Genomic DNA, 27121 nt, shown 5'->3' on the forward strand with positions numbered 1-27121 from the left:
TTCCATTGAAAGGGTATGGTCAGGAGCGGCCAGGTGGCTCAGCGAGTGAGAGCACCAGCTCTAGTGTCGGAATGACCTGGGGATCAAATCTGGGCTCAGATACTTAGCACCACACCCAGAAATAACTGGCCGTGTAACCTTGAGCAAGTTACTTAACCCTGATTGCTTAAAAAAATCAAAGGGTATGGGCATTTTAGTCACTTTTTTAGCATCACTGGAAATTGCTTTTCAGAATGGTCGAACCAATTCATTTCTTCACCTTGTGTTATTAGTTTGCTTGTCTTTCCACAATCTCTCCAATACTGACTATTCTCTACTTTTAACTCCTTTGAAAATTTGCTAGGAGTGAAGTGAAACTTCAGAATTATTTTGATTTGCATTTCTTTTAGAATGTGATTTGAATCCATATCTCATGATAGCTGTTAATAAGCTTGCATTTCTTCTGTTGGGACCTCAGCAAGCATTAATCAAACTCCCACTGTGTACCAGTTGCTATGCCAAGCACTGGAATGAAGTTATCTTTGGTATGCTTTCTCCAGTCCACGTATAATTTAATTCATCATAGAGTATCTCTGTGTGATCTAATCAGGTCTGTCTATTGATACATTTCCATATTGGTTTCACGAAAATGTTACGCTTCTGCATAAACTACAAGATTTTTAATTTCATTATCCCATTTTATCTAGGTCCTAATTTTTGTAAGTGCTTTGTATGTTATGAACTGAGGTGGCCCAGTATTTAGATACTGGTTTCTTGCACTGACCTTCCAGACACTGGCCATACTTCTCAATCCATTCACATATCATAAGTAGGGTCATTCTTCAGCTTCTGATTCCTAAAAGTGTATCAAGTCACAGACAGTGACAGTTCTCATGCTAACATAAGAACATATGGTATAATTCCAGTGGCATCATTCCCGATAGGATTAAAAGACTGCACTCCAGCATACTTCCTGCTCTGGTTGGTTGAGAGAACTTACCTCTACTTTCGTAGTATGGCTGTTTGGCTGTTCAGCTGTTCTTCAGTCATGTCCAACTCTCTGTGACCTCATTTGGGATTTTCTTAGTTAAGATACTGCAGCGGTTTGCCATTTCCTTCTCTAGCTCATTGTACAGATGAGGAAACTGAGACAAACACTGGGGTCACACAGCTAGTATCTGAGGTCGGATTTGAACTCGAGAAGATGTCTTCCTAATTCCAGACCCAGCACTTTATCCACTGTACCACCTAGCTGCCCATTTTTAACTAGTATATCCTTGGCTAAAGTGTTCAGGTTCAGAATTCCCCAGCCTGGGGGGTTGAGTAACCCTGTAACTCTTCATTCCTGTTAGGTTGGACACCTTCTTAAGAAGTTCAACTTGAAAATCACTTCCCTGCTGAGTGTATATCCTTTTTAAGAAACAATACACAGAGAAATGCCTTTTTTTTCTCATCAAACTTCGACAAAAACAGATACTGTCTGTGCTTAAGTTAAATAGTTCTGTGCAATGTGAATAAAATGTCTGGTGAACTCCAAAACACTATTTGCCTCTCATTCACCTCCAGAGAATGTCACAATCCATAGTCACAGGATCTGAGTTCAATTCATACTTGACCGAGAATCACTTCTATAATGTGGCCAACAAGTCAACCAGCCCTTTATAGGCTTTCAGTGAGAGAGTATCCACTCCCTATCCACGTAGCCCACTTTGGACAGTTCTGTTCTTCGCCAGGATTTTCCATGTATCATCTCTAAGTTTGCCTCTTTGCAACTTCTATCCATTTTTTTTTTTCAGTTTCTTAAATCTCTGATTTAATTTTTGAGTAATTTTTTCAATGAACAAAAATCAATTTTGTCTTGCATACCCCAACCCCTAATCACTGGGGAAAAGAATGAAGTGAAAGCTTTGTAACAAATATGCCCATCAGCTGGGGGTTGGCTAAACAAATTGTGGCATATGAAAATAAAGGAGAGAAACAAGCATTTGTTAAGTGCTTACTATATGCCAGGCACTGCTAAGTCCTTTACAAATATCTCATTTGATCCTCATAGCCATTCTGTGAGGTAGATGCTCTTATCCTCATGTTACAGCTGAGGAAACTGAGGCAGGCAGAGATCATGTGACTTGCCTAGGACCACACAACTGCAACATGTCTGAGGCTGGTTTTGAACTTATCTTCTTGACTGAGGCCCAGTGATCTACTATACCACCTAGCTGGTTATTATTGCTCCAGAAGAAATGATGAAGGGGACTGTTTTAGTGAAATCTGAAAATGCTTGCATGAACTGACAGAGAATGGAGTGAACAGAACAAGGAGAACATTTGATGACAACACCACTATGGAACAAAACAACTTTGAAAGACAAGAATGATGATTAATGCAATGGCCAAGCATGCATCCTACCCACCTTCTGACTGAGAGGTAATTGGCTCGTTGAAGGATGAAGCATATATTTTTTGGATGAGATCAATGTAGCACTCATAATAGCATGATTTTGCATAATTAAAGACAAAAGAATAAATGTTCCCTCCTGGAGAGCTTATAATCTAAACAAGGAGAATGGGGTACAGAGCAGGAGAACAAGGACACAAAAAACACAGAACTAGATGACAAAGAACTGTTGTTCAGATCCAATTTTAACCAAATTTTTGGTGATGATAAATCAATGAAAGGAAAAGTACTAATGAACACAGAGAAGAGAAGACTCGTCCCGATCTAGGGCTATAGCTTCAAGAATTCTTAGTAATAAGATTAATAAAACTAGTTATTTGAAAAAATGGATAGGAGAAAGAAAGAACAGTAGCAGACCAAAAACACAGCTAGATAATACTAAATAGTGTAATGGAACATTGGATAAAATGAGAAAAAAAATAGAAGTTAGAGACACACAGTGGAAGGTAAAGATCCTAAGTTAGAAACTGCAAAGTTAGTAAAATTGGGAGAAAACAGGGGTGGTATTGAATCTGAAACTTGAGACAGCAGATTTAGAGAAGTGATTACAAAGTTATTTTCCACATATTAGATTTTAAAATATTTTAAATCAAAAAAGGAAAACATACTATAAAATATTTATTTGATAAAAATAATTTTATAATCTATACAGAATTGAATAAAACATACAACAGATAATTTCCACTTGTTTGCAAAACCATATACAGTAAGTTCATCTGTGCAAATTAAACTCTTCTAAAAACTCACTGTACAGGTAAAGACCTCCTTTTCTTATATAACTAAAGGGTTATGTGGTCTACCTGACATTCAGAGAATAGGGAAATAAATGCTTTGGTAGCCAGACATTTTGATTATGTCATAATCTATCTCATCATTTAAAAAAATAACCTAAAACACTTTGTGACAACAAACTGTGGCTTTTTTTAGAATGAACAATTCCCACAAGAGAAAATAATGTGAGAAATCTCCAAATCCAGAAGCTAAAACTTCAAAGGAATCATTTCCCCCTTGTTCCTGCCCATCCTCTTCACCTTAAAGGAAGGCCTAAGGAATGACCTATGATCCTCATCCAGTTGTATATGTCCTAATCAAAGCAGATGGAAAGCTTCCACTTATCCCTCCTCCCCCTACTCCTACATCACCAATGTGGGTTAGTTATGTCCTTCTAAAATTACAAAAAACAAAAACAAACTGTAACTCAGATAAGAGCAGCTACTCAGAGGTAGCCAGAATAAGGCAACGCCATCTCAGCTTGACTGGCTTCTCAAAATGTGACATAAGTACAGATATGTTTCATACACATTAGCAGCCACCTAGGAGACATTTCAAAATCAAGTAGAAACAATTGTTTTCCTTCATGTAACATGGAAACAGAAACCTCCATCAACTTCTAATTTTAATCAAATATTTAAGGTGACCCACTTCTGAACTTAAAGGCAAATTTCTGGTAAACAACCCAACAGTCAATCCCAGGCCTGTCTTACAAATTATGTGGTCCCATTTGTGCAAAACGAAACAAAAACCCCACCTTGGAATGGTCTTGGGTGCCCATCTTATCTTGGATAATAGGAAGACAACAAAAAAATTGGAAGTGAAGGTGTTTTTAAAAATCTTCCTTGTGTTTAGGGCTTAAAGGGACACTAAATGGGTTGGTTGTAACCACAGCCTACAATTCATCATTAAGTCAGAGTCCTTCATACTTCTTCAAGAATTAAGGGTCCTTTAAATTTTCTGATAAGGTCCACTCATTTGGCAATGAACAGTTTAGTGTTTAGCCGGCCTCAAGCTCGCCATTCTTTGAACCTATATGAGCTTCTCTGGGAAGCATAATGAGTAATGTACAATGTACTGGTGAAAGTACACACATATATCTGAGAGAACACTTACAGTGAGCTGAAAATAATAATTTAAAATAAACACACAACATATATTCCTCAGGGAACAGAACCACAGCAAATATTGTCCACTTGTGATAGAAACAATCATTTACACAAACACGAACAAGTGAGTGTGTGTAGCCAAAGAAACATGAACCTGTGGTAATAACTGGTCTAGAGGTGGGTACTGCCACTGGGCACCTCCATCCTATCTAAAGACCAATGGCCTCTATCCCAGGGCACAGGGATGGGAATGACCTTAAAAAACTTTCACTTTGCTTCCTAATTAAATGCAGAACTTTTCCTCCTGGTCCCTCTCTCCCTGGATCCCATGCTTTCACTCTAGCACGTGGACATTTAAAACAGAGTGAAAAAAGTCATCCTTAAATTATTGCACATAAATAATCTATAAAATCAACATTTCTTCTTGGATCAATTATGGAACACCAAGAACAGAGATTATAAGTGGTTGCTCTGAAGCAGAGAAATGCACATTCAAACACTGTCATAAATATATGCCTAGAACTTAGGGAAAACACGATGAACTTCATGTCCAGGCTGCTGTGTGAAGCAGCGCTCAGGCTCTAAGGGGCACTCTGCCCCTGGTCGTGGTCATGCAGTGGTCACTGGAGAGCCTCCTTCTGTACCGCGCCTTCTTCTGAACTTCTTTATAACACTGACTGCACCGTTAATTAGGAAAATCATGGCTATGAGTGCAAAGTAACCAGCGTAGATCAGGAACTATGGGGAAAAAAAAAGCCCGGTGACAAAAGAAAACATAGCACGTAAACAGACTTTATTCCAAAGCAAAGAAGGTGCCATGCCTACCTAATGCCAGGATAAGAGATGGAATCAGAGCTGGCGATGTCTCCCCAACAGAGGGCAGTACAGTGTAAGCCAACCTCTATGCTGAGAGGACATTATCACCAGGCTCCAGTCAGATTAACAGAGTACCTGCCTACACACAAAGGGGCTGGGGGAAGACTCTGCAATACAGTGTTCATACAACCCTCACCGGCCCTGGGATGTTCACCCACCCCATGTGCTGCACTGGAAACCTGGAGTTTTCTGGTTCTGACACTGAATGTCTGTGTAACCTCAGTTTCCTGTAAAATGAGGGGACTGGACCAACTGCGGTCTGAGGTCCCTTCCAGACCTGAATGAATCAGGAGGCAGAAAGGAGAAGTAGTAATTAGATCCACAGATTTGGAGTCAGAGGGTTATGGACACAGGACAACCATTAAATGAATTAAAGTGTTTTTATTATCTATAGGAATTCGCACAGATTTTTTTCCCTCTTTTCAAGAGATTCATATGGTCAAAAGGAAGACTGAGTAGTTCATATACTTATCTTCTAGAAGTCAGAAGATTGGAAACATATCAATGAAGGGCAGCCCTGCCATCTAACCTCTTCACTAAGGCCCATCTTAGACAACACTGACTCAGGACCTCAACATAAAATAGGGGAGCCTCAACATCAAATAAGGATCTGAGAGAAACTGGGCTCCAGATATAACCATCTGCCAGCATGACATTTTGGCAGCTCTGTTTTGTCCAAATAGGAGCATCATCACTGGGAATGAAGCTACAGGTCTTACCTGAGTGGTGATTTCCAAGCCAAGACCACTGGCATCCACCACGATCAGAGTGAGCAGAGTTTGTAATGCCAAGGCAATGAAAGTGTTCACACCAAACACCAGGGCATAACGTTCCATGCTGAGGTTAGTAGCAATCTGGAACCTTAGGAGACAGGGCACAAAAAGACACAAAAATCACAAGGACTATTTCCTTGGCTAGTTTTTTTTTTTTTCACTAACTCTCAACATATCTCTTCTCACTTCAATCTTCCTCCCAAACAAATTAAAAACATTTGTGACCACACAGGAACGAACCTAAAAACAATTGTGGATTTACATACAAATGTATGTATGAAAGCTTCATAAAGGATTCTTAAGTGAGAACATCATAAATCCTTTTCCATTGATGTATATAAGTCATAATATAATTATGCCTCACGATACTCCATGGTGTTGGAATAGTGACTATAGAGTGCCAGCCTTGGAAGGCCTCAGGAAGACTGGGCTTAAGGTATGCCTTTGCTCTGTAATAGCTCTGTGTCAGGGCCACAAGCCCTGACCTTTCCGTGCCCTACTCAACCTCTCAAGACTCTAACTTACACAAGAGTTGACAATCTGTACCAGGGAAGGGAATATCCCACGCAGATGAAATCATCGGGTGTGTGTGGGAAGCCTTACCTTTCTAAATCACTTTATGCTTTTAAAAATTATTTTAAAATCTTATCTTTTTATTATCACAACACCTGGGAGGAGGAGGAATTTTATAGGCAAGGAACCAGATTCAAAAGATGTTAAATTATTTGCCCAAGGTCACATGTAGTCAGAGTGACAGAGCAAGGACTCAGATCCATGGGTTCTGGCTTAAAGTCCAGGGCTCCTTCCACCAGAGGGTGTGTGTTCTATAGATAGGATACATACATGAACACACATTTTGTGTGTTTTGTGTATATTCACATAAAGATGTATATGTACATTGTACATAATGTAAAAGTTACTGTTCTTTTGTCTTGAAAGTAGAACATTAAATCTACCTCCCGGTTTTTTGTTTTGTTTTTTGCTTTTTGGAGGGCAATTGGGGTTAAGTGACTTGCCCAAGGTCACATGGCTAGTTTTTGTGTTAAGTGTCTGAGGCCAGATTTAAACTCCTGACTCCAGGGCTGGTGCTCTATTCACTGTGCCACCTAGCCGCCCCCAACCTCCCAGTTTTTGAAGAAACTGACAGGAGAAAAACAAAAGCACTATTTCTCCACAACTGCCTCCCACAAAGTCTCCCTGCCCTTTCTCCAGGTTTCTGGGAATTTGAACACATACGTTGCTATGGTGATGAGCAGCATGTAGATGATTCTGAAGACGACATAGGACGAGTAGCACACCCAGATGTTATTCACTTTGTCCATTACATACACAGCCGCCGCAATCAGGAAGGAGAAGAGGGACAGTGTCATCTCGCCCCATGTAGACCAGGATATTTTTATGTAACCAACTGCAAACACTGCAACAGCCCCTAAAAACAAAGGCAGGACAGCAACTCTAATCACTTTCCTAAGTAAACAAAATCACAATTCCTAGAAATTCAACTCAAAACACAAATGAGTAAAATCAAGAAAGGAGGCATATGATAGTTTTGGATGAACTGGGATAATCTTGGGCCTTACTGAGCAACAGAAAAAAAACACATACTTACATCTATGGGTATGCCTAGCAAGGGGTGTAGACATGCTCTATGGTACCAGCTCTGGGCTGACTTTCCCAGAGGATAAAGTAGAGACCAGTGTCAACACCCCTTTCTAGGCACATCTTTGCCCATATCTGCAGACTAACAAACCACCAGTTTGGTAAAGACAAAACAAAACAAAAACACACACTTCCAACTCCTTCAGCTATCTAATAAACATATAAACATTTAATAAACTTCAATTCACACCTATCCAGATGCAATAATTATTTTTTTAAAATAAATTTATATTTGAAAAATATTTAACCAAAGAAATGGGTTCCAGTAGAAAGTATAATAGACTGGTAGCGTGGGGAGGAATTTAATGCAAAACTTTGCTTGATAAGAAACTTTTTGAACTACAGCAAATCACTAAATGTCTCAGTGCATCAATGTCATCGTCCATGAAATGTTCCTCTCCGTCTCCTGTGAAAGCACAGTGGAAACAGTGCTGGACTGGAGTCATGAGGGCCCTGGGTTCAACTCTCTTGACACTTAACTAGCTGTGTAAGCATGGGCAAGTTCACAACCTCAGAGAGCTCACTGTGCTGCTCTAGGCAGATGGCACCAAGGACTCTGGCAGTACTTACCTCCCCGGATCAAGGTGGGGACAGAAAGAGAGAACATTATAAAGGATTCCACCAACCCAAAAGCGCCATGTAAGTGCAAGTGATGATTATCACCATCATCACTGTGACATTTTAGAGTTGGAAGAGGCCGTGGAGATGGATCAATGAAGAAGTGCTTCCTGAGCACTAACTACATGGCATTATGGTGTGGGGAGTACAAAGGAAGTAGTAGCTAGCATTTCCACAGTGCTTTAAGATCTGCAAAGTGCTTTACAAATATGCACAAATATGGTCTCATTGGATCCTTATAACAACCCTGAGAGGATGGTATTATTATTATTATTCCCATTTTACAGATAAATTAACTGAGGCAGATAGGAGTTAAGTGACTTGGCCATGGTCACACAGCCAGTAAGTATCTATGGAAGGATTCGAACTCAAATTTTCCTAACTCCGGGTCTAGCTCTCTATCCACTGTAGCTTCTTGCTGCCTCTACAAGATAGTTCGTGCCCTTAAGTTTTTAACTGAAAAGACAAATTATCCATACATGAATCATTAGTGAATAATGCAAGGCTATCTTTAACATGAAATTCTGTGGTGGTGCCTAGGAATAGTAGACTGGAATTCCCTGGGTTACAACAGCCAAGGAGAGCTTCAAAGAGGGAGGGGTTGAGTTAAGCCTTGAAGGACAGGCAAGGGTTGGATGGGAAGGAAGGGGGAACATGAAGAAGAGCTTCAAAATGGGAATTAAGATGGCATTTGTAAAGAAAGAGTAAAGAGAGCAGTTGGAACTAAATGGGAAATGAGGGGGCAGCAGATGCTGGGTAGGAATATGGATGAACCTACTTACCCAGCAGTGTTGAAACTGCCTCCACTCCACCATTGTAGATGGCAGCATTGCGAAAAGGCATCACTTTCTCCCACAGACCCTGTGTGTAGTTCACCACCTGGAAATAGCCACAGGTGGAGAGGGCCCACCACACCGACCAGCAGAGCAGAGGGCGGGAGGAATAGCACAGCAGGAAATCTTTCCACAAGACCTTCAGCACGAGAAGGAGGTCTGGCTTCAGTTTCTACACAAGCAAAGGGGACGGGAAGAACAGGAAACAAGACCAAACATGATGAGCTGGCATGGCAACAGACATTGACAACTTCCTGTCTTCTAATGTCCTGGAACTTTTTGGTGGCTTGAAAAATCCAAGGGTCTATTTCTTTGAAACAAGCACTCACTAACAGTTACACTAATAAGCATTTTGCAGTCTCCTGTCCTTCCAATAGTTTGTGCTTAGAAGCACCATAATATGATTAATTCAATTAGTTCAATTATTATAATAATAAATATAATATCATGTATATAATGCACATATGTAAAATACTATGCATCTATACATATACATACACACAAAGCATACACACACACACACACACACACACACACACACACACACTAACTCTCCTTATCATCTTCCTGGTCAGAACTTAACTAATACCCTCTACAAGTTAATACCATCAATAATGTCAGTCTTTATAAAGGTTGCACATCTTGACATTTCTATTCATGAAACTACAACATTAAAATAAGTTAACAAGTGTGATTCTTGTCTACTAAATGAGACTGTAATGGTCTCCACTGTCCTTTATGAGAAGCATACTCGTTGACTAGGAAAGTATTGTCAGTTCATTGTAAAAAGGAGTTCCAAGAAATGGCTATTCCTGTTATATAGACTCTGCTGGGGCAAGGGGAACAACTGTTTGTTTAGAAGTGAGAGCACGACACAGTGCAGTAAAAGCAGGGATGCAATGCAGCAGAGTGGGGAAAGTATCACGCTGGGAGTCATGATGTGGGTCTTAGTATCAAGTCTACCAGTATTCAGCTGTGGTAATCCAGACACTTAACCAGTCTGTCTCTGTTTTCTCAACTGCTAGATCAGGGGTGCTTACCTTGGGGTCTGTGGACCCTGAGAGCACAGAATTTAGGGAAATCATGAACATGCATGAGAAAAAATTTACACTATTTCTGCCAGCCTCTGGGTGAAATTTCATATTTCCTTCAATTGTGAATGCAGGCAACATACCACAGTAGTATTAGTCTTCTCTAGACTGTCAAAGGGACCCATCACACACACACAAGGTTTAAAAACCTCAGTATTAGATGGTCTCTAATAAGGTCCCTTCCACTTCTAGCATTCTTGGACTTTTTTAAAGGATCCAATGGAGTGGCCTGACCCTAGTCAAGGCAGAGAAGCAGAGGCAACAGTTTAATATCGGCAGGACTGACTGTCTTCTACTCTCGGCCTCATTTTGCTTTCTGATTCAATGACAGAAGGACCCTTTGGCCTGCCTGGTCTTCTTGGACAAAGTATCAAGAATAATGCATTTGGGGTTAGAGAACCAGAATTTGAAACTTGGCTCTCCTACTTACTACTTATGTGACCCTGGACCAATTATTTAACCTTCCTGAGTCCATTTCCTATTCTATAAGACAAAGGGACTGGGCTCCAGAAGATGTGGAAGGTTCCTTCCAACTTGAAAGTTCTAAATCACAGAATAATCTATGTAGAGATGTGGAGCCAGACTTTAAAATAAAGACTCAGGTTAGAAATACAGAAGTGTGAGCCTATGGCCCGGAGTTAATAATGGAAGCCATGGGAGAGGGTGTTATCAACATAAGAAAGAAAAGGGCTTAAGGACAGCAGCCCACATGTAGCAAGGGAAGGCACCACATTTTCTGACTCGTTTCATTCTACTTCCAATTCACACGGTACATTCAGGGCAAGCTGGACTCCAGATGTTCCCACGTCTGGTCCTGCATTTCTCGTCTCTGAGTACTTGGGCATTTGCACATGCTGCCCTACATTCTTGGAATGAACTTCCTCCTCACTTCTATTGATGAAATCCTGCTGAGGAGCCACCTCCTTCCTGAAGCCTTTTTTAATTCCCTCCTCCCCAATGAGAGCAATGTGTTCCAGGCCCTTACCACATCATATCCTGTACTATTATTATTTCTGTATATAGTAGAAACCGTCCTATTAAATGATAAGTTCCTTGAAGGTAGGAGCTATGTTTTGGTGGTTTTTTTGCATTTATACCCTTCAGCACTTAGCCTGGTACCTTGTATACAGCAGACAATGCTTCCTTTATATTACCAGTCCTGGCTGCTTCAGATACACCCTGCCTGTGTGTGTGATTATTTAATAACAGGTTTGCAAAGTACTTTACAAATACAATCTCATTTTATCCTCACAGCCATTCAGGGAGGTAGGTGTTATTATTGTCTCCATTTTGCAGATGAGGAAACTGAGGCAGACAGGAGCTATGTTACTTCCTCAGGGTCATGCAGCTAGAAAGTGTCTGAGGTTGAATCTGAACTCTGGTCTTCCCTGACTCCAGTGCACGAGGTACAAGGGCACATCTCGCTGCTCACAGTGTGGCTCCACACCATCTCTGCACTCTCACTTTCCCACATTCTATGTCTGACTCACGGTTCCATTTGGCATAGGCTTTTCCAACACACTCCCTCTGCCTCTTGGTACCCCTGGCTTCCCCTAAGTGAGGTATCCCCCCCATAGTGGTCTTTTTGGATCCTTCTACTTGCTAATGATCTCTGCCTCCTCAAATTATCTGTATAAATGTATCCCTACAAGCAGAATGTAAGCTCCCTGAGGACAAGACAGTTTCTGGCTTCTGTCTGGCCTTTGCAGCCGCTGTATCTTAAACAGAGTTTTGCATATAACTGACACCAAGTAAATGTTTGTTCTCTTACAATGGTTAACTGCCATCTGCCACAGTATCAACAAATCAAACTAATGGGTTACTAAGGAAATTTCCAGCGGATTTTACAATAGCTCTTAAGGGCTTTAGGAACAGGGGCCACTACATAAGGTTCCCTGCAGGTGCATGCTGGCTTAGTTTTAAAATGTAACATTAGCTGTGTTTTATTGTACTTTTATTTATCATTAAATACTTGCCAATTACAAATTTTTTTTTTAAGCAATTGGGGTTAAGTAACTTGCCCAAGGTTACACAGCCAGTTTTTTTGTGTGTGGGTGTTAAGTGTCTGAGGCTGGAACCAATCCCGGGTCCTCTTGACTCCAGGGCTGATGCTCTACTCACTACGCCACCTAGCTGTCCCAGTCAATTACATTTTAATTTGGCTCCAGCTCCATGAAAGAGCCACATGTTTGACACCTTTGGACTAGATGATATCCAGTCCATAAGCTGTCTTTAGATATCTAAGCTACCTAAAGTCCTTTCTAGCTCTAGATCCTTTATTATTTTTATAAGTATTTAGCTTTTTAGAAAGGCATTTTACTGTAAAATTTGAGAGAAATGCAAGCTTCACTTTTTCTCATATCCACCTCTTTGCCTACAGAACATACTGTAAGATAGGCCCCAAAGAACAGCTGTATAACTAAGAATCATATTAAATGTGAGTATGGCTGTAGAAAATAAAATGGTCACAGGACCCAAGAATACAAACTACTGGGGTAAAGACTGCCTATTACCCAAAACTATAAGGGGAAAAGGAAAGCAGTTTGGTGGAAAATGTAAGGTTTAGGTCAGTATCTTTTACCATATATTCAAAATGGTATGTGAATCAAGCATAAAAAAGTCTAATCCTAAAAAAAAAAATTGAAGGAGATGGGAAAAATATATCTTGTCTAACTATGGCATGGCAAAATTCTTAATCAAGGGGCAGAGAATATTATAAAAAAAACCATTTTAATTATACAAACTTTTAAAAAAATTACACAAAAATTAATATAACTAGCATAAGAAAGGAAACTATCATTAAAAAAAACTCTTTGTGTAAATTTATTTAATAACTGTCTGATATCCAAGATGTACAGGAAACTGATACAAATACAAGAACAAAAGCCATCTACTTACTCATTTTGCGGCTCCACTTACACACAAACCAGCTCTTTCCTACATCTTGTTCAAAGTTCAAGAACTAAGCCGACCAGGCAAAAAGGTCCTGTTGTTGAATCAGAAAGCAAAGTGATGCCGGGAGTGGAAGATGTCCAATCCTGCACTTATTATAATATGCACGCTACTTCTCTGCCTTAGCGTGGGCCAGTCACCTCCAAGGCCACATTCTGTCCTGTAATAGTGTAGCCCACTAAAACCCGAGGCCCTTTGGGTATAATCTGCTTTCTGAGTACAGCTCATTCATACACTTTGTAGCTGACTTTTTGAACTCAAGTGTAAGATTTGTATCCATTACTAAAATCACTGAATGTTAGAGAGGGCTATCAAAAGATATGAATAGGTGATTTTCAAAAGGAAGAAATGCAAATCATCAACAATCATCTGAAAGAATCTTCCAAATGATAAGATAAGTGAAAATCAAACGGACTCTTAAAAGTTTTGCCTCACATGGATCAGTTTGGCCATGATGGAAAAAAAGTGTTAAGAGAGGCTATAGGAAGAAGGCATATTAATGCAATGTTGGTGGAACTGTGAACTTGCCAACAATTCTGGAAAAACCAATTTGGCAATAGTAGGAAAGTCACAACACTGTACACACCCCCTTGACCCAAGGGTCATTACTGAGCATAAACCAAAAGGAGCACAAATCAGTAGAAAGGTCCCATATATACAAAAACATTTGTAGCAGCATTTTTTTGGTCTGTGTGGTAGCAAAGAATTAGAAACCAAGCAGAAGCCCATCAAATGATGAACAAACAGGCTGAACATACTACTGTACTATAAGAAATAATAAACATGGAGGGCACAAGGGAACTTGGGAAAACTTGTATGAGCTAAGGTAAAACAAAGCTACAAAACCAGAATAATTTACGTAATGAGCACAGTAATGTACAGGAAGTATTTACAGATACAAGAATTCTGACCCATCCAGTCAAGACTTCATAGGACAAAGAAGCAAACTTCCTCCTACTGGATCTTGAAAATGCCCCTAATACCCCTTCTGCATCAAAGCTAAATCAATCCCAAGTAAAGGCAAGACTGTTCTGGTCCTTAAGGCATGTTCAGTCTGAGGACTGTCTCCCATGAAAGAGAGAAGCAGAAACAATATTTCTGAAATGTTATGATGAGATAGATTTGGTTTTTTTAAAATAGTTAGGAAAACAGTATTTAAAGGAACCCTTTTATAATGTGAACACCACCTCCACCATAAATTATCTATTTTGTACATTCAGATTTTTATATAGCCAGGTCCCAATTAATGTAAATGAATCTCCTGAAATGGTTAGACTAATCAAATTCTCACTGCATACTTCCATTGCACTGCCATCAATTACTATATTTTACATAATCATAACTTCAAATAGTGCGAATTCAAACACATGCAATACTTCTGGAGAATTTATCATTCATATTAATTGGGACTCATCTATGGATCACGGTATGTCTGAAGGCAAAACTAACAGAGGAAGGGGTCACTGAACTGGTTCCTAGTAAGCTCAGATGAGACAGTGACTCTTAAGAACATCTTTCCCTAAAGTCATAGAATGTTAGAAGCAAAAGAAACCTTAAGGATCACTTATACCAAGGTTTCTTAACCTCTTCTGGGTCGTGGACCCCCTTGTCACTCTAGAGAAGAATACCACTGTGGCTTGTTGCCTATGTTCCTAACTGAAAGAAATGCTAACTTTCAGTTAGAGGTTAGGAAAGAAAAAAATGTAATTTTCCATGATTTGGGCTTGATTCAAGGAAAGCTTTATAAAAATTAGAGCTGTAAACAAGTAGAATGGGCGATCTTGGGAGAGGTGGATTCTTCTTCTCTGTAGGTTTTCAAGCACAGTCTTGGTGGCAACTAGCTGAGGGCAATGTGATGGGGATTCTTTTTCATGTGTGGGCTGGACTAGATAAATCAATCAAGAAACATTTATTAAGGACCTACTACTGAGTTTCAGACTCTCTATGAGTACATTAAGAACAATAATAAAACAGTATCTGTTCCTGAGGAGTTTACATGCAATCATGGAGACAAACCTGTGCATTTTTAAGTATGTATGTAATATATATGTAATAACAGCTGGGGGGTGGGCAGCCTCAGACACTTACTAGCTGTGTGACCTTGGGCAAGTCATTTTATCTCTGTCTGCCAGTTTTCTCATCTGTAAAATGAAGATAATAATCATGCCTACCTCACTGGGCTGTTGTGAGAATCAAATGAGATAATATTTGTCCAGTACTCAGGCTGGTACATAGCATTTAGATGCTTAATGAATGCTTGGGCCCTCTTGTTTCCCTCCTAAGTGGTTTCTTTTCTCAAATCTTCCTGCCAAAATTGATGGGATACAGTCAAAACAACGTTTATGAGGCAAATTCATACCCTTGAACACATTAAAAAAAGAAAGTGAAAAGCAGTCAGTTGAGTTCAAAGAAAGTGGAGAAACATCAGCAAATTAATACACCAAAAACAAGCACAAAGCAGGAAATGGTTAAAAGTGGAAAAGTCAATAAAATAGAAAATTTTTAAAGTTATTTCATCAAAAAAAAAGGGGGAGAAGGGCAAATCAAATTACCCAAAACAGAAATAAACAAGTGGATGTTCACAACAAATTGAAAAGAAATAAAAACTGTCAAGGGGACATAGGATCACAGATACGACGCTGGCAGGAGCCTTAAGCATTCGTGTAACACAAGCCCCCGATTTCACAGACAAGGAAACTGAGGCTCAGAGAGGTCAGTGAGTAGCAGGCAGTGCTCTTTCCACCATGCCAGCCTATGTACCACATAACTACATGTTCTAAGTCCTGGTTAGCCTATGTGCTGTAGTCCTATTCATACCAAAACAAAACTGAGGCTCTAAAAGAAAGACAAATATTTATAAAACTAGAACATGTTAAAGTAGGCTTTGAAGGAAGATTTAGACAATCTAAATTCATCCTTCTCAGAAGAAGAAATGAGATGGGTCGTTAATATGCAGCTCTGTAAAAAAGACCTAAGGCCAGATTGAGGCACAAATGTATTCCTTCAAATATTCCAAAACTTAGCCCCATCCCACACAAATTGATTTCAAAAAAGGGTGAGGGATCATATTCTACCTCATTCTTTCTAGAAGTCAAACGTCGTTCTGATCCCCAAACCTGGCAAGAAGAGAAAAAAAGAAAGAGAAATATAGGTAAATATTACTAGTGCAAAAGTATTGACTATAGGTAAGTATTACTAGTGCAAAAGTATTGGATATAGGTAAGTATTACTAGTGCAAAGGTACTGAATATAGGTATTACTAGTGCAAAAGTACTGAATAAAATACTGGCAAAAGAGGACAGACAACGAAAGGGCTTAATAATAAACTCCCTAAGTCAACTTCAGTTTGTTGAACAATGGGATGAAGAGCCTCTTAAGATAAGCAATGGAATGAAGGGCCTCTTATAAGATAACCAATGGTGACCTTTCTTAGCACAGGTCTGGCAATGTCACTCTCCTCCATAAGAAGCCTCGGTCACTCCCAACTGTCTGGAGGTTCAAACAAACTCCTGTTCAGCAATCTGGCTCTGGATCTTTTGAGACTCATTTCCCATTACTCCTCCTTGTGTATCCTATGTTTTCATCTCAGCGACCTACTAGAGTACACAAAATTCCATCTCCCCCCTGAGAGCTTTCCCACAGATTACAGCCCATGTCTGCCACACCTTCCCTCCCCAGTTCTGAATCTTAGAATTTACTGCCTCCTATGACAGACTACTCCTTACTATTACTCCCAGTAGTTAGTGTTTTACCCACAAATGACTTGGCATTTATTTAATATTTATCTCCATAGATGTTTTGTTTTTATCTTTCTGTAGTTCCCAGTGCCTGGAACATAGCAGGCTCTTAATATATGCTTATTGAATCCATTCTTATTGAACTGAATTAAAAATTTATCCAATACGATCAACTAATGTTTATATCAGGAATGTTTGGTTCAATATTAGTAAAACAATCAGTATAACAAATCATATCAGAGGAAGATTATAAAAATGGAGGGAGAAAAGATCTTTGATAAAAATGCAGGAGTCTTTTATGTTAAAACCCCACACTAAAATACAGAAAATGGAAGGATTTTCCATTAACTTTAAAAGTTTTTTAAAATTTAAAAAAATGCAAGCTTACCACAGACAAAAACTGTGTCACCGAAGAAACATGGTCTGATTTTAAAGTGCTAGTGTCTACCATAGAAGGTGTTAACAACAAATTAGTAGGTGCTAGACTCAGTTCTAGAGGTCTTAGGTATGCATGGCCTCTCCCCTTTCTTCAAAAGAAAATCCAGAAGGTGTCTGCTGCATATTTGTACAATGCTCATTCCCTTGTATCAAATTCTTTTTTTTTAGGGGGGGGGGGCAATTGGGGTTAAGTGACCTGCCCAAGGTCACACAGCTAGTTTTTGTGTTAAGTGTCTGAGGCCACATTTGAACTCAGGTCCTCCTGACTCCAGGGCCGGTGCTCTATTCACTGCAACACCTAGCCACCCCAAACTTTTTTTTTGGAGGGGGGAAGGCACCTTGTATCAGAATTCTAAGGGGTTTCCATTTTCTGAGAGCTCAAGGCTCTGTACAAAAAACTTTTAAATGGCACAAAGAAACTTCAGGGTGTCTGAGCACCTTTTCCCTGGAGAAGGTACAGTAAGAATGCGGACAGCAGGATAAGGAAAGAAACAAGGTGGGCCCAATAGGCAGATGAATAAGAAGTAACTTTAAATGATAAAGTCCTTACCCCAACAGTCAAAGTCCACTGAATTTTTAGAAATTCAGGAAGGAGAAATTCCTGTGCAAAGACCCTATAATAAGGCATTTTTAATTACTCTTAAATTAGAACTCTCAGTGCTCAGATTAATCCAATACTCCTCTTTCTGGGAAGAGATTTTAAATTCATGCAAAACTCCATACTGCTTTAAATAACTGTCCTCTGGCCTCCTGAACTCTCTCAGAAGACAGATCTCAGATAGATATCATATAGTCCATGGACCTAGCAATTCCACTCTGATTACTTTCCCCCCACATGATGGAAGACAGGAGGATAGGGCCCATATTATGGGCCACACTGAACATGATGGGGGGAGGAGGAAGAGATAGGGATGGAGAAAGCCTTGGTGTGGCTGGACTTCAGTGCCTTAAACAACTATTTGTGTGGGTTCATTTGTAATGAGAAAGTTCAGGATAAGGAGTAATCAGCATGAGTTGGGTGGGAGATGAAAGGGAGTAGTAGAAGGAGGGAAGAGAGAACAGCCCGTAAAGGGAGACAGACACGGGTTGGTGAAGAGAATTCAGTGTGAGCTGTCTAGGCCAGGACAGCAGCAAGGGAACCAGCAAAGCAAAGCTCTTACCTAAATGGGCAGTGGGATGGACAATGGGTCTGCTGTATACCTGGGACAGAAAGAAGGTAGGATGAGACACCTAGAAGACTTCGGAGAGCCAAGGAGAAGAATCTAGACCTCACATAACAGGCAGCAATGGAATAGGGGAAAAGAAAGTGACTTGGAGTCGTGGGTTCAAATCTTGGCAACCTTGCGCAAATGACTTTCTCTCTCAGATCCCAAATTTCTTCTGCCTCTAAATTCTCCGGCCCACGACAGGCATTGTGCCATGGAGGGAGCACTGGGTCCAGAGTGACATGATATGGCCTAATCCTGGTTCTGTCCCTAATACAATGGTATAATCTGGGACAAGTCACTTTATTCATTGGTTGGGGACTCAAGCTTCTTCATCTGTAAAATGGGGGTTCAGATTAGATGATCTCCAAGGTCTCCAAGATATTTTCATTCTGTGACCACATGAAGCTATCTAGGCCTAGGCATTTCACATGGCTGGGCCTCACATTCTCAACAAGCATTTCTGAAGTCTCTTCTACATGCCAGGCACACACACAGAGACAGAATGAAACAAGCCCTACTCTCAAGCAGCTTACAATCTAACAGACTACCCAACCTGAAGGAGGCCAGGCCCGTTTGGGAGAGCTCTAATAATGAGGAAAATCTTCCTGGAAAACTGGCTCGGCAAACTTACCACACTGGGACCAAGCAGGCTCCACTTTCCTTTTCCATATAACAGTCCTTCAATGTACTTGAAAAGAGTGGTTGTGTCCATCTAAAGTTTCCTTCAGGCTGACATCCCCCATTCCCAACTGCCACCCCCTCCACATGATACACTAATGGATGGCATGGTTTCCTGAATTCTCATCACACTGCACACCCTCCCTCTCCCTATATCCATCTCCCCAACACCTCTGAAAAGGAAGGCAAAAGCAGGGTCATTCTAGTGACTCACGGGGGGAAATAAGATGGTGCCAAAAACAATCTCTATTTAAATGATGACCAAAACATTCAGAAGGCTGGCTCAAGCTCCCGCAAGTCTCATTTCATTTCCTAAATATGCCCTATTTTAACTTAATTATTTGAGTCTGGACTGTGCTAGTTTTTTGAATGTTTTAATTTCCTCTGTGGGATACAGAGAGGCACATTAAAAAATGTGTTCAACGGAACACACTCAGTCACAGCATCATTAAAATAAGAACCAGAGGGAGGCAAAGCTGAATCCAGGAGAAGGGACTCCAGGTGCCAGTAACAAGAGGAAAGCTCTTTCTTCCTGTCCAAAGTGGCCATGTGGATCACCCTTACAGAGTCAGCTCTGACACCCTTAACAATGGGAAACCCTTTGAAGCTAGAGCTCTTAAAGAGATGTTAAAAAAAAAAAAGCATACTGCCAATGGTACCCATAGAGGTGAAGCTGATAAGAGGAAAAACCAATTCTATCAATATTATGAACTGAGGGTGGAAAGGAAATGACTAACTGGCACCAATTCAACGTTTCAGGGCCAGGAAAAGTGCTGGATGGGGTTTATCACTAAAGAAACTTAACAATGACTTTGACTTTTTCCTTTACTTGGCATATTTCTTAGTACTCTGGAGAATTGTTTAGGTTCGCTGCATTTTTAATTTTAAGACTTTTTTAAAAAATCAGTTTGGTTTATAAATGCTTTCGAAGCCCATTAAACTGTTTTTCAAAATAGAATACAACATGACTAGAAATAAACCCAAACTGGACAGACGGCTGCCATCCCTGCCTTCTTCTATATGAGGAATCTGATGCTCCAGGTAGGGCTGGCTTCATGGACGCCTTACTAATTTCATCCCTAATAGACGCTGGCAGGGACAGTGGATGGATCTGTCATTTCATTAGTACAGGCAGGGGCCTCCTGGGTGAGAAAACTCCTACCAATACATAGGAACACCTTTGCAACTCAGTCCAGAGTACCTGGGTACCAGGGTTACCTGGAGGGCAAGGGCCACCCGGCCAACAGAGAGCAGGGGAGACCTGAGCCTAGGCCTTCGGGGCTCCACTATAACACTCTGCCTCTCTCCTGGCAGAAAGAACACTGTATGAATGCTGATGCTCAGGTTCTTAGAGAATTATTCATTTATTATCGACCAATAAGCATCCTTCCCTTGCCTACTGAGAAACAGCACATGTACCTCTCAAGGGTTTAAAAGGAAGGACCACAGGAGAACATGAAATGGTCCCTTTCAACTCTCACACCCTATCAGGTTTTCATATTTTCAAATTCTGGTCCTCCAGTCACATTTGCCACTAAGGTAGTTGGATGGTATAAGCTAAGCCTACAGTCAGGAAGACCCGAATTAAAATTTAACTTAGATACTTACTAGCTGTGTGACCCTGGACAAGTCACTTAACTTCTGTTTGCCTCAGTTTCTTCAAATGTAAAATGGGAGAATAACAGCACCTACCTCCTAGGGTTACTGCAGAGGTCAAACAAGATAATATTTCCTTTTCTTTGCTTTTTGGAGGGCAATTGGGGTTAAGTGACTTGCCCAAGGTCACACAGCTAGGGTTTTTTTTGTTTGTTTGTTTGTTTTGGTGGTAAGTATCTGAGGCTGGATTTGAACTCAGGTCCTCCTGACTCCAGGGCTGGTGCTCTATTCACTGCACCACCTAGCTATCCCAAAGATAATATTTCTAAAGTATCCAGGCATGGCAGGTGCTGAACAAATACTTACTACCTTCCTTCCCCCTTTCTTGAGTCCCTCCTGCTAAATGTGTTCCTGGCCTAAGACTTGGTGTTAACTCAGTTCAGAACTGACCGTTAGAGACTTCAGGCCCTTATGAGGTGTTTCTTATTTGTGACTTAATAACCTTCAAAGACTTACCTGCTTTCTTAGCCTGAACTCACATTCCCAGGTGGGTCAGCCCCCCAGTACTCAAATGGCAGTGCTAAGCCAATATTTATGAGACAACAGAGATTTTTTTTTAAAAATAGTTCTTAGTCAGCGATCCAATGATTTCTGTGTGGGACAAGAATGACCCTTGCCCAAAATAAAATAAGCAAAGCTATCTCCAAGTAGAGACAGAAAAGATTTATTTATTTCTTCTTGCAAGAAGGGCAGTCTCGCTACTAGAGGAAGTCCAGTAGGAGAGGCAAAACACAAAATGCAAAGCTTGGTTATGTACCCAAAAAGCCACTCCTTCTTCCCCCACTTTGTCCTGTCCTGTTCCCATTAATTAGGAACTGAGGCACACAATCTTAACCGCAAAAATCTACTGGCATTTGCAGATGAAATGTCAGTAATATCAAAAAGCAGAAGGTACATGTCTAGAGGACATGAAAACAGACAAACTATGCATTCAGTATCAACTTAAATATAAAAGCAGAAGATAGATGTTCTAACAATATCAACATAGATATGAAAGCAGACAATATTTTATGAATCATGGGGATTTTAGGACATGGTGACCTGCCAGGGGTTCTGCAATAGGATTTCCAATTTTATATTTGTACAGGTCAGATGGTGGTCAGTGAAAATGAGTCTGGAATATTTGGGCCTGTGGTTAGATTTGCAGACTCTGTGCTTTCCCTTTCTATGCTTAGCTAAGCTTAGCAAGAACTTCAACTTATGACCAGGTAAGCAAGGCAAAAGTCCCAGCCCAGGTTACTAAGTCTTTGGTACTTTACTACAATTCTATTCAGATTTCTGGAATGTTACCTGAGAAGTTTTCAATTTTATCCCATTCATTTCCTTATCTCAAAGTCATGAGTGACTAGGCGTACTTAGGCCCTGCTCCCCAGAGGGAAATCCTCCAAATTACATTTTGTTGCTATCATTATGTATAATAACATGGAACAAATTCACAAACATGCCCTGTCCTGTCATAATTGAGCAGGATTATTGCACCCAAGATAATTTAGAAGAGGAATAATAAATGAAATGTCAAAATGTTGTTTAATAGCTTGAGGTTAATCTGGAGGGAGATCTCTCAGTAACATTACTACAGGGCTCTGTCCTTCACCCTGTTTACCATTTTTATTAATGACTTGAATGAAGACTTTAATGGTGTGCTTTTCAAATTTGTGGATGACAGAGATGGCTAACACAATGGATAACACATTTAGGGTCTAAAAAGGTCTTATAAACCTGAAGCAATGGACCAACTTAAATAAAATGGAATTTGATGGGAAAAAATGTAATATCACAGGATCACAATCTCATAATGATCCAAAATCTAGAGTTGGAAGGCATCTTACGGGTCATCTAATCCAAAGCACCTCATTTTACAGAGAGGAAATTGAGGCTTGAAGAGGGTAACACAAATAAAAGTTGGGAATCAAGCTCCACACTAAAATTAAAAAAAAAAGTCAGTCACACAAACACGGAATTAGAGTAATGATTTAACATTAATTCAAATGAAAACTACTTTGATGTTTAAGGTGCCTATAAGCCTAATGTGATCCAACAATGAGATAGTACTATCAAAAGATAAAAGGTCATATATTCTTGGGCTGCATCAATAGAGACAAAGCAGCTAAAAGCAGCAGGCCGGCAGTACTACACACCCTACATTGGTCAAATTCCATGTGCAGTGGGGTCAGTCACAGGCACACTGACAAAATGGAAGGAGGGCAACCAGGATGTGCATGAGAGTACTGACTGTAAGGACTGGTGATGCTGACTCAAAAAAATATGTCGAGTATTTGAATGGGGGATGGGGGAGAAAAAAAATGGTTGCTGCCACCACTGTCAAATATTTGAAACCCCCTACTCCCAAGAAGAAGCAAACTAATTCTGTGTAGCTCCAGAAGGAGGAACTAGGGCCAGGGGACATGTTACATGGACAGATTTCAGCTTAATATAGAGAATCACTAATTGTCAGAGCTTTCTAAAAATGGAATAGGCTCCCTTGAAAGGTAGCAAGCTCTCCATTTAAAAAAGCATTAAGGCATAAACTACTAAATAGGAATATGATAGGTTATTTCTAGAAGATCTGCTAAAGTACCTTCCAACCTTAAAATTCTATGGCTCTGGGAGAAGATTCGACTTGAAAGAAGCAGACACACTTCTACAGTTAATTCTACAGTCTAAGTTGGATGCCCTGTGAAAAGGGGACCCCCCTCTTCCACACAACCAACCCCTTAAGGCAAACTTATGGACCCTAAACAATAGGCCCCTTCTGAAAAGAACCTACAAGTAACTAAGTCTCTAGTTATTTTTAATTTCTTGGGGTGGTGGGGGTGGGGGGAGAGGGAAGAGACTTTGCCCCTCAGTCACAGTACCTGTGGGAGGACCTGAATTCAAATTCTGCCTCAGACTAGCTGTGTGACCCTGGGCAAGTTACTTAACCCTGTCTGCCTCAATTTCTTCATCTGTAAAATGAGATGGAGAAGGACATGACAAACTGCTCTGCCAAGGAAACCCCAAATATGGGTCATGGGAGAGTCAGACATGACTGAAACGACTGAACAACAAATTATTCAGCAAAAATGAATTCGCTACTTGAGTTATGAAAAGGAATCATGTCAATTTCCAGGCTCTGTCTTCTTAAAACAGCACTACCCCCTTTACGTCCTGAGAGAAACCCAGCAACACTTGAGGCGTTGTCTGTCCCTCATACTTACTTCAGTCTGTCTGAAGCCTTGGGCCAAACAGCAAAGCTGAAGGGGGGATACTGTTGTGTTCAGCAGAATCCCAATGCCCACAGGAAGAAGGTAGCCAATAGGCCAGAAGGGGTCAGCTGAGCACTTCTCCCCACAACTAAAGGCCAAGGAACAGATTTGGGGAGGAAAGCACATACATCATGTATGTTTCTTCAAACGATGCCTTGGCTATCAGCTTTGGAAAAATATAGAAGCATGTTTTGAAAGCCATAATACAGTTTTAAGCTACTAAAGTGTGTGTATACATATAATATGTATGTACACACATTTATATTACCTATATATGCACATATAAGTGTGTGTACACACATATATATAACACACATGTGTATATACATGCATATGTAGCCCAACCCACTCTATTTAGCAGGAAGACTCCTATCTAGAAGTGGAAATAATGCTCAATTTGGGAGTCAGAGAACTTGGGTTCAAATCCTACCTTAGGCATATTCCTTCATTTTTTCTAAATCTGTTTCTTCTTCTATAAAATGAAAGGACTGGACTAGATGAACTCTTAGGTCCCTTTCAATTCTTAGTCTATAGGCTGTGAGACTTTAGGCAAGTCACTTGCCAATTCTCTGATGCTGAAACATTAATTCTTGAGAGCAGGGCCTATCTTATTTATCTAACTATAACCCCAGCATTTAGCACAGAGCTTCGCACATAGTAAATGCTTATAAAAACTTCATTCATTCATCCCCGAGGGTCAATTTTCTCTCCAAGACTCTTATCATTATTCAGTACAATGCTCTCCTTTCCATCTGCTGTTTTACATATGAGGAAACTGAAGTCTAGAGATCAAGTGACCTTCCCAAGGTCATAAGTTACCTAACAGCAGAGCCAAACCAGAACTCAGGTTTCTGGCCTCTAGCCTAAGTATTTTTTTTCCCTTTCTTGTTCCTTTAAAGTCTTTCCTATCCTAATTCTATGATTATTAACTGAGTACTATGTGGTAATTCTGTACCTTTATAACCATATATTCCAAAGTCCTGTGACAGAGCCCAGTGTCCCACTATTTAGTTATTCATTTGGTTTTTAAAAAGGACATCTAATAGGTAAATATAGTAATGTTTATTTAAACAATAGTAATTTATAATCATCTTATGCTAATTACTTATTAGCTTCTCTCAATAGTTCAAATCATAGAATCTCAGGAAGTTAGAAAGGACCTCAGGCATGATCAGTACAACTCCGACTTAAACAAGGATTCCCTTCCCACCTACCCAAGTAATGCCTCACTACTTTTCATTCTTGTTGTTTTGCTTGACTAATTCTTGGTTCCTCATAGAGTTATTTGTTTCCATTTGGTTAGTTCTGGTTTTTAGCAAATCATTTTCCTTGGTTAATTTTTGAAGCTCCTTTTCCATATCATACACTTTTCTTTTTAGAGAGATGTTTTCCTCATTATAATGTTTTTCTAATTCTGCTATTTTCATTTTGAGAGAATTATTCATTTTGTCTTCTATCTCTCTCATTTTGTTTTCAAAGTTCCTTTTGACCTCATCTAGGAGACCCTTCTGTGCTTGGGACCTGTTCCCTGTTGAAGTTTCAGCTTTGGGTGTGGAGTCTGCATTGTCTCCCTCTGAGGTTGATTCCTCCCTCTGAGGACAGTAGGATTCCAGAGTCTTTGTCTTTGTAGTCTGCTTTCTACCCATTTTGAGGCAGGGTCCTAGCCATGCCCTTCCTCTAGGATCCCAAGCCTTTACAGTAGAGGGTTTTGCCCTGGGGCAAGAGTTACTATGTTTTCAGGGTCAGAGAGGGGGTTTGGAGCAAGTGAGGTTCACTCTGTCATCCTAGTAATGCCTCACTATTTAAAATGTACCCTTTCTAGGAGGCTCACATTTTGCTCCAGTCCTTGTACCTATAACTTATCATCTGCATTCCACACACAGCTCAAGCTGGAAGCTTTTGTCCCTAGTACAATGAGGGATTGATTTCCGGCCTTTAATTCTACACCACCCGCCAGAAGGAAGGTCTCAATTTCACTGATCACTCAAACCCCTGTCAGTCTGACTGCAGCTGTTCACAGCTCTGTCATCAGAAGCATTTCACCATGAGCATCATGAGCTGATGACCTGGACAAATCACTTCACCTGGCTTAGCCCTAAGCACCCTCCTAGTGCTAATATTCTCACAAGGTGTGAGTCACTCAGACTCACCCATCTCATGTGGCCCAGGCTGTTGGGCAGGCATCAGACAACTGCAGCTGGAGTCTGAACCAGCAACAGCAGACAAGGGAAAACAAGGGCAGGGCCTGGATAAAGCAACTTCCAGCTCACAGCCCTGGCCTACCTTGCTGTGACGAGGACCCAAAGCAGCAGCCCCGCTCCTCTGCGGCCAGAGAAATGACAGGTCTGTTTTACTGCAGGTAAATACAGTCCAACTAAGTGCAATGTAAATGGGCTTATTTCCCAACTCTGTACAAAGAAAGCTGGGACTGATTCAGTTAGGCCCAAGCTGAAGGCTACTAACAGATAAAGAGCTCTGATACAAGGTGAAGAGCTAGGAGATGCTGATAACCTTTTCAGTCACTACAGTGGCTATACAGTGCTGTCATTTTATTAAATACTCCACACATCTGCAAAGATAGTCGGGGAGTAGACAGGAGAGGGGAGAAACATTTCCTTTTTCCCCAGGCCTCATGTGCAGTAAACAAACCCAAGCTGTTCTTTGTTCACTTAATCTGTCCCTTATAATTACACCATTTATGCCAATTCTGACACTGACTGCAGGGTGCCCTACAGGTCATATACCTTTCCCTTTTCTGGAGAGCAGACTTTCAAAGTGGGATGATTCTTTTGGCACCTATGAGGGTAGAACAGAGGAAGAATAGGACAGATTATGGAAGCAGACTTGACAGAGAAGGGAAAGGAAGAGGGAGAGAGATGGAAAAGGGAGTGGGGGGGGATGACAACACACAAGCATTTAGTAAGCACCTACTATGTGCTAGGCACCATGCTAAACACTTGACAAATATTGTCTCATGAGAGGCCTTAAGGCCAACTCTGCTTTCAAGCCTGGAGAAGCAGGGGTAGTGTTGACAGAAATCGGGA

The 27121-nt window shown here is 40.5% G+C and overlaps 1 protein-coding gene across 2 annotated transcripts in view; it reads right to left on the minus strand.

The window, feature by feature from the left end:
* Nucleotides 1-3038: 3038 nt before the first annotated feature.
* SLC19A2 (solute carrier family 19 member 2) overlaps nt 3039-27121 on the minus strand; it is a 34175-nt gene continuing 10092 nt past the window's right edge. Inside the window, exons 3-7 of one of the 2 annotated variants that reach the window (XM_069094738.1) lie at nt 16190-16231; nt 9022-9244; nt 7199-7391; nt 5909-6050; nt 3039-5051 (exon numbers count right to left, since the gene is read on the minus strand). In XM_069094738.1, the coding sequence (XP_068950839.1) occupies nt 4923-5051; nt 5909-6050; nt 7199-7391; nt 9022-9244; nt 16190-16231 (729 nt within the window). In that variant the 3' untranslated portion in view covers nt 3039-4922. The remainder of the gene's footprint in view (nt 5052-5908; nt 6051-7198; nt 7392-9021; nt 9245-16189; nt 16232-27121) is intronic. The other variant, XM_069094739.1, reaches the window with a different exon arrangement.

This window comes from Petaurus breviceps, unplaced genomic scaffold (genome assembly GCF_028583685.1).
Source record: "Petaurus breviceps papuanus isolate PSGF00001 unplaced genomic scaffold, PetGlider_PUasm1.0 220, whole genome shotgun sequence".
Classification (NCBI taxonomy): Eukaryota; Metazoa; Chordata; class Mammalia; order Diprotodontia; family Petauridae; genus Petaurus; species Petaurus breviceps.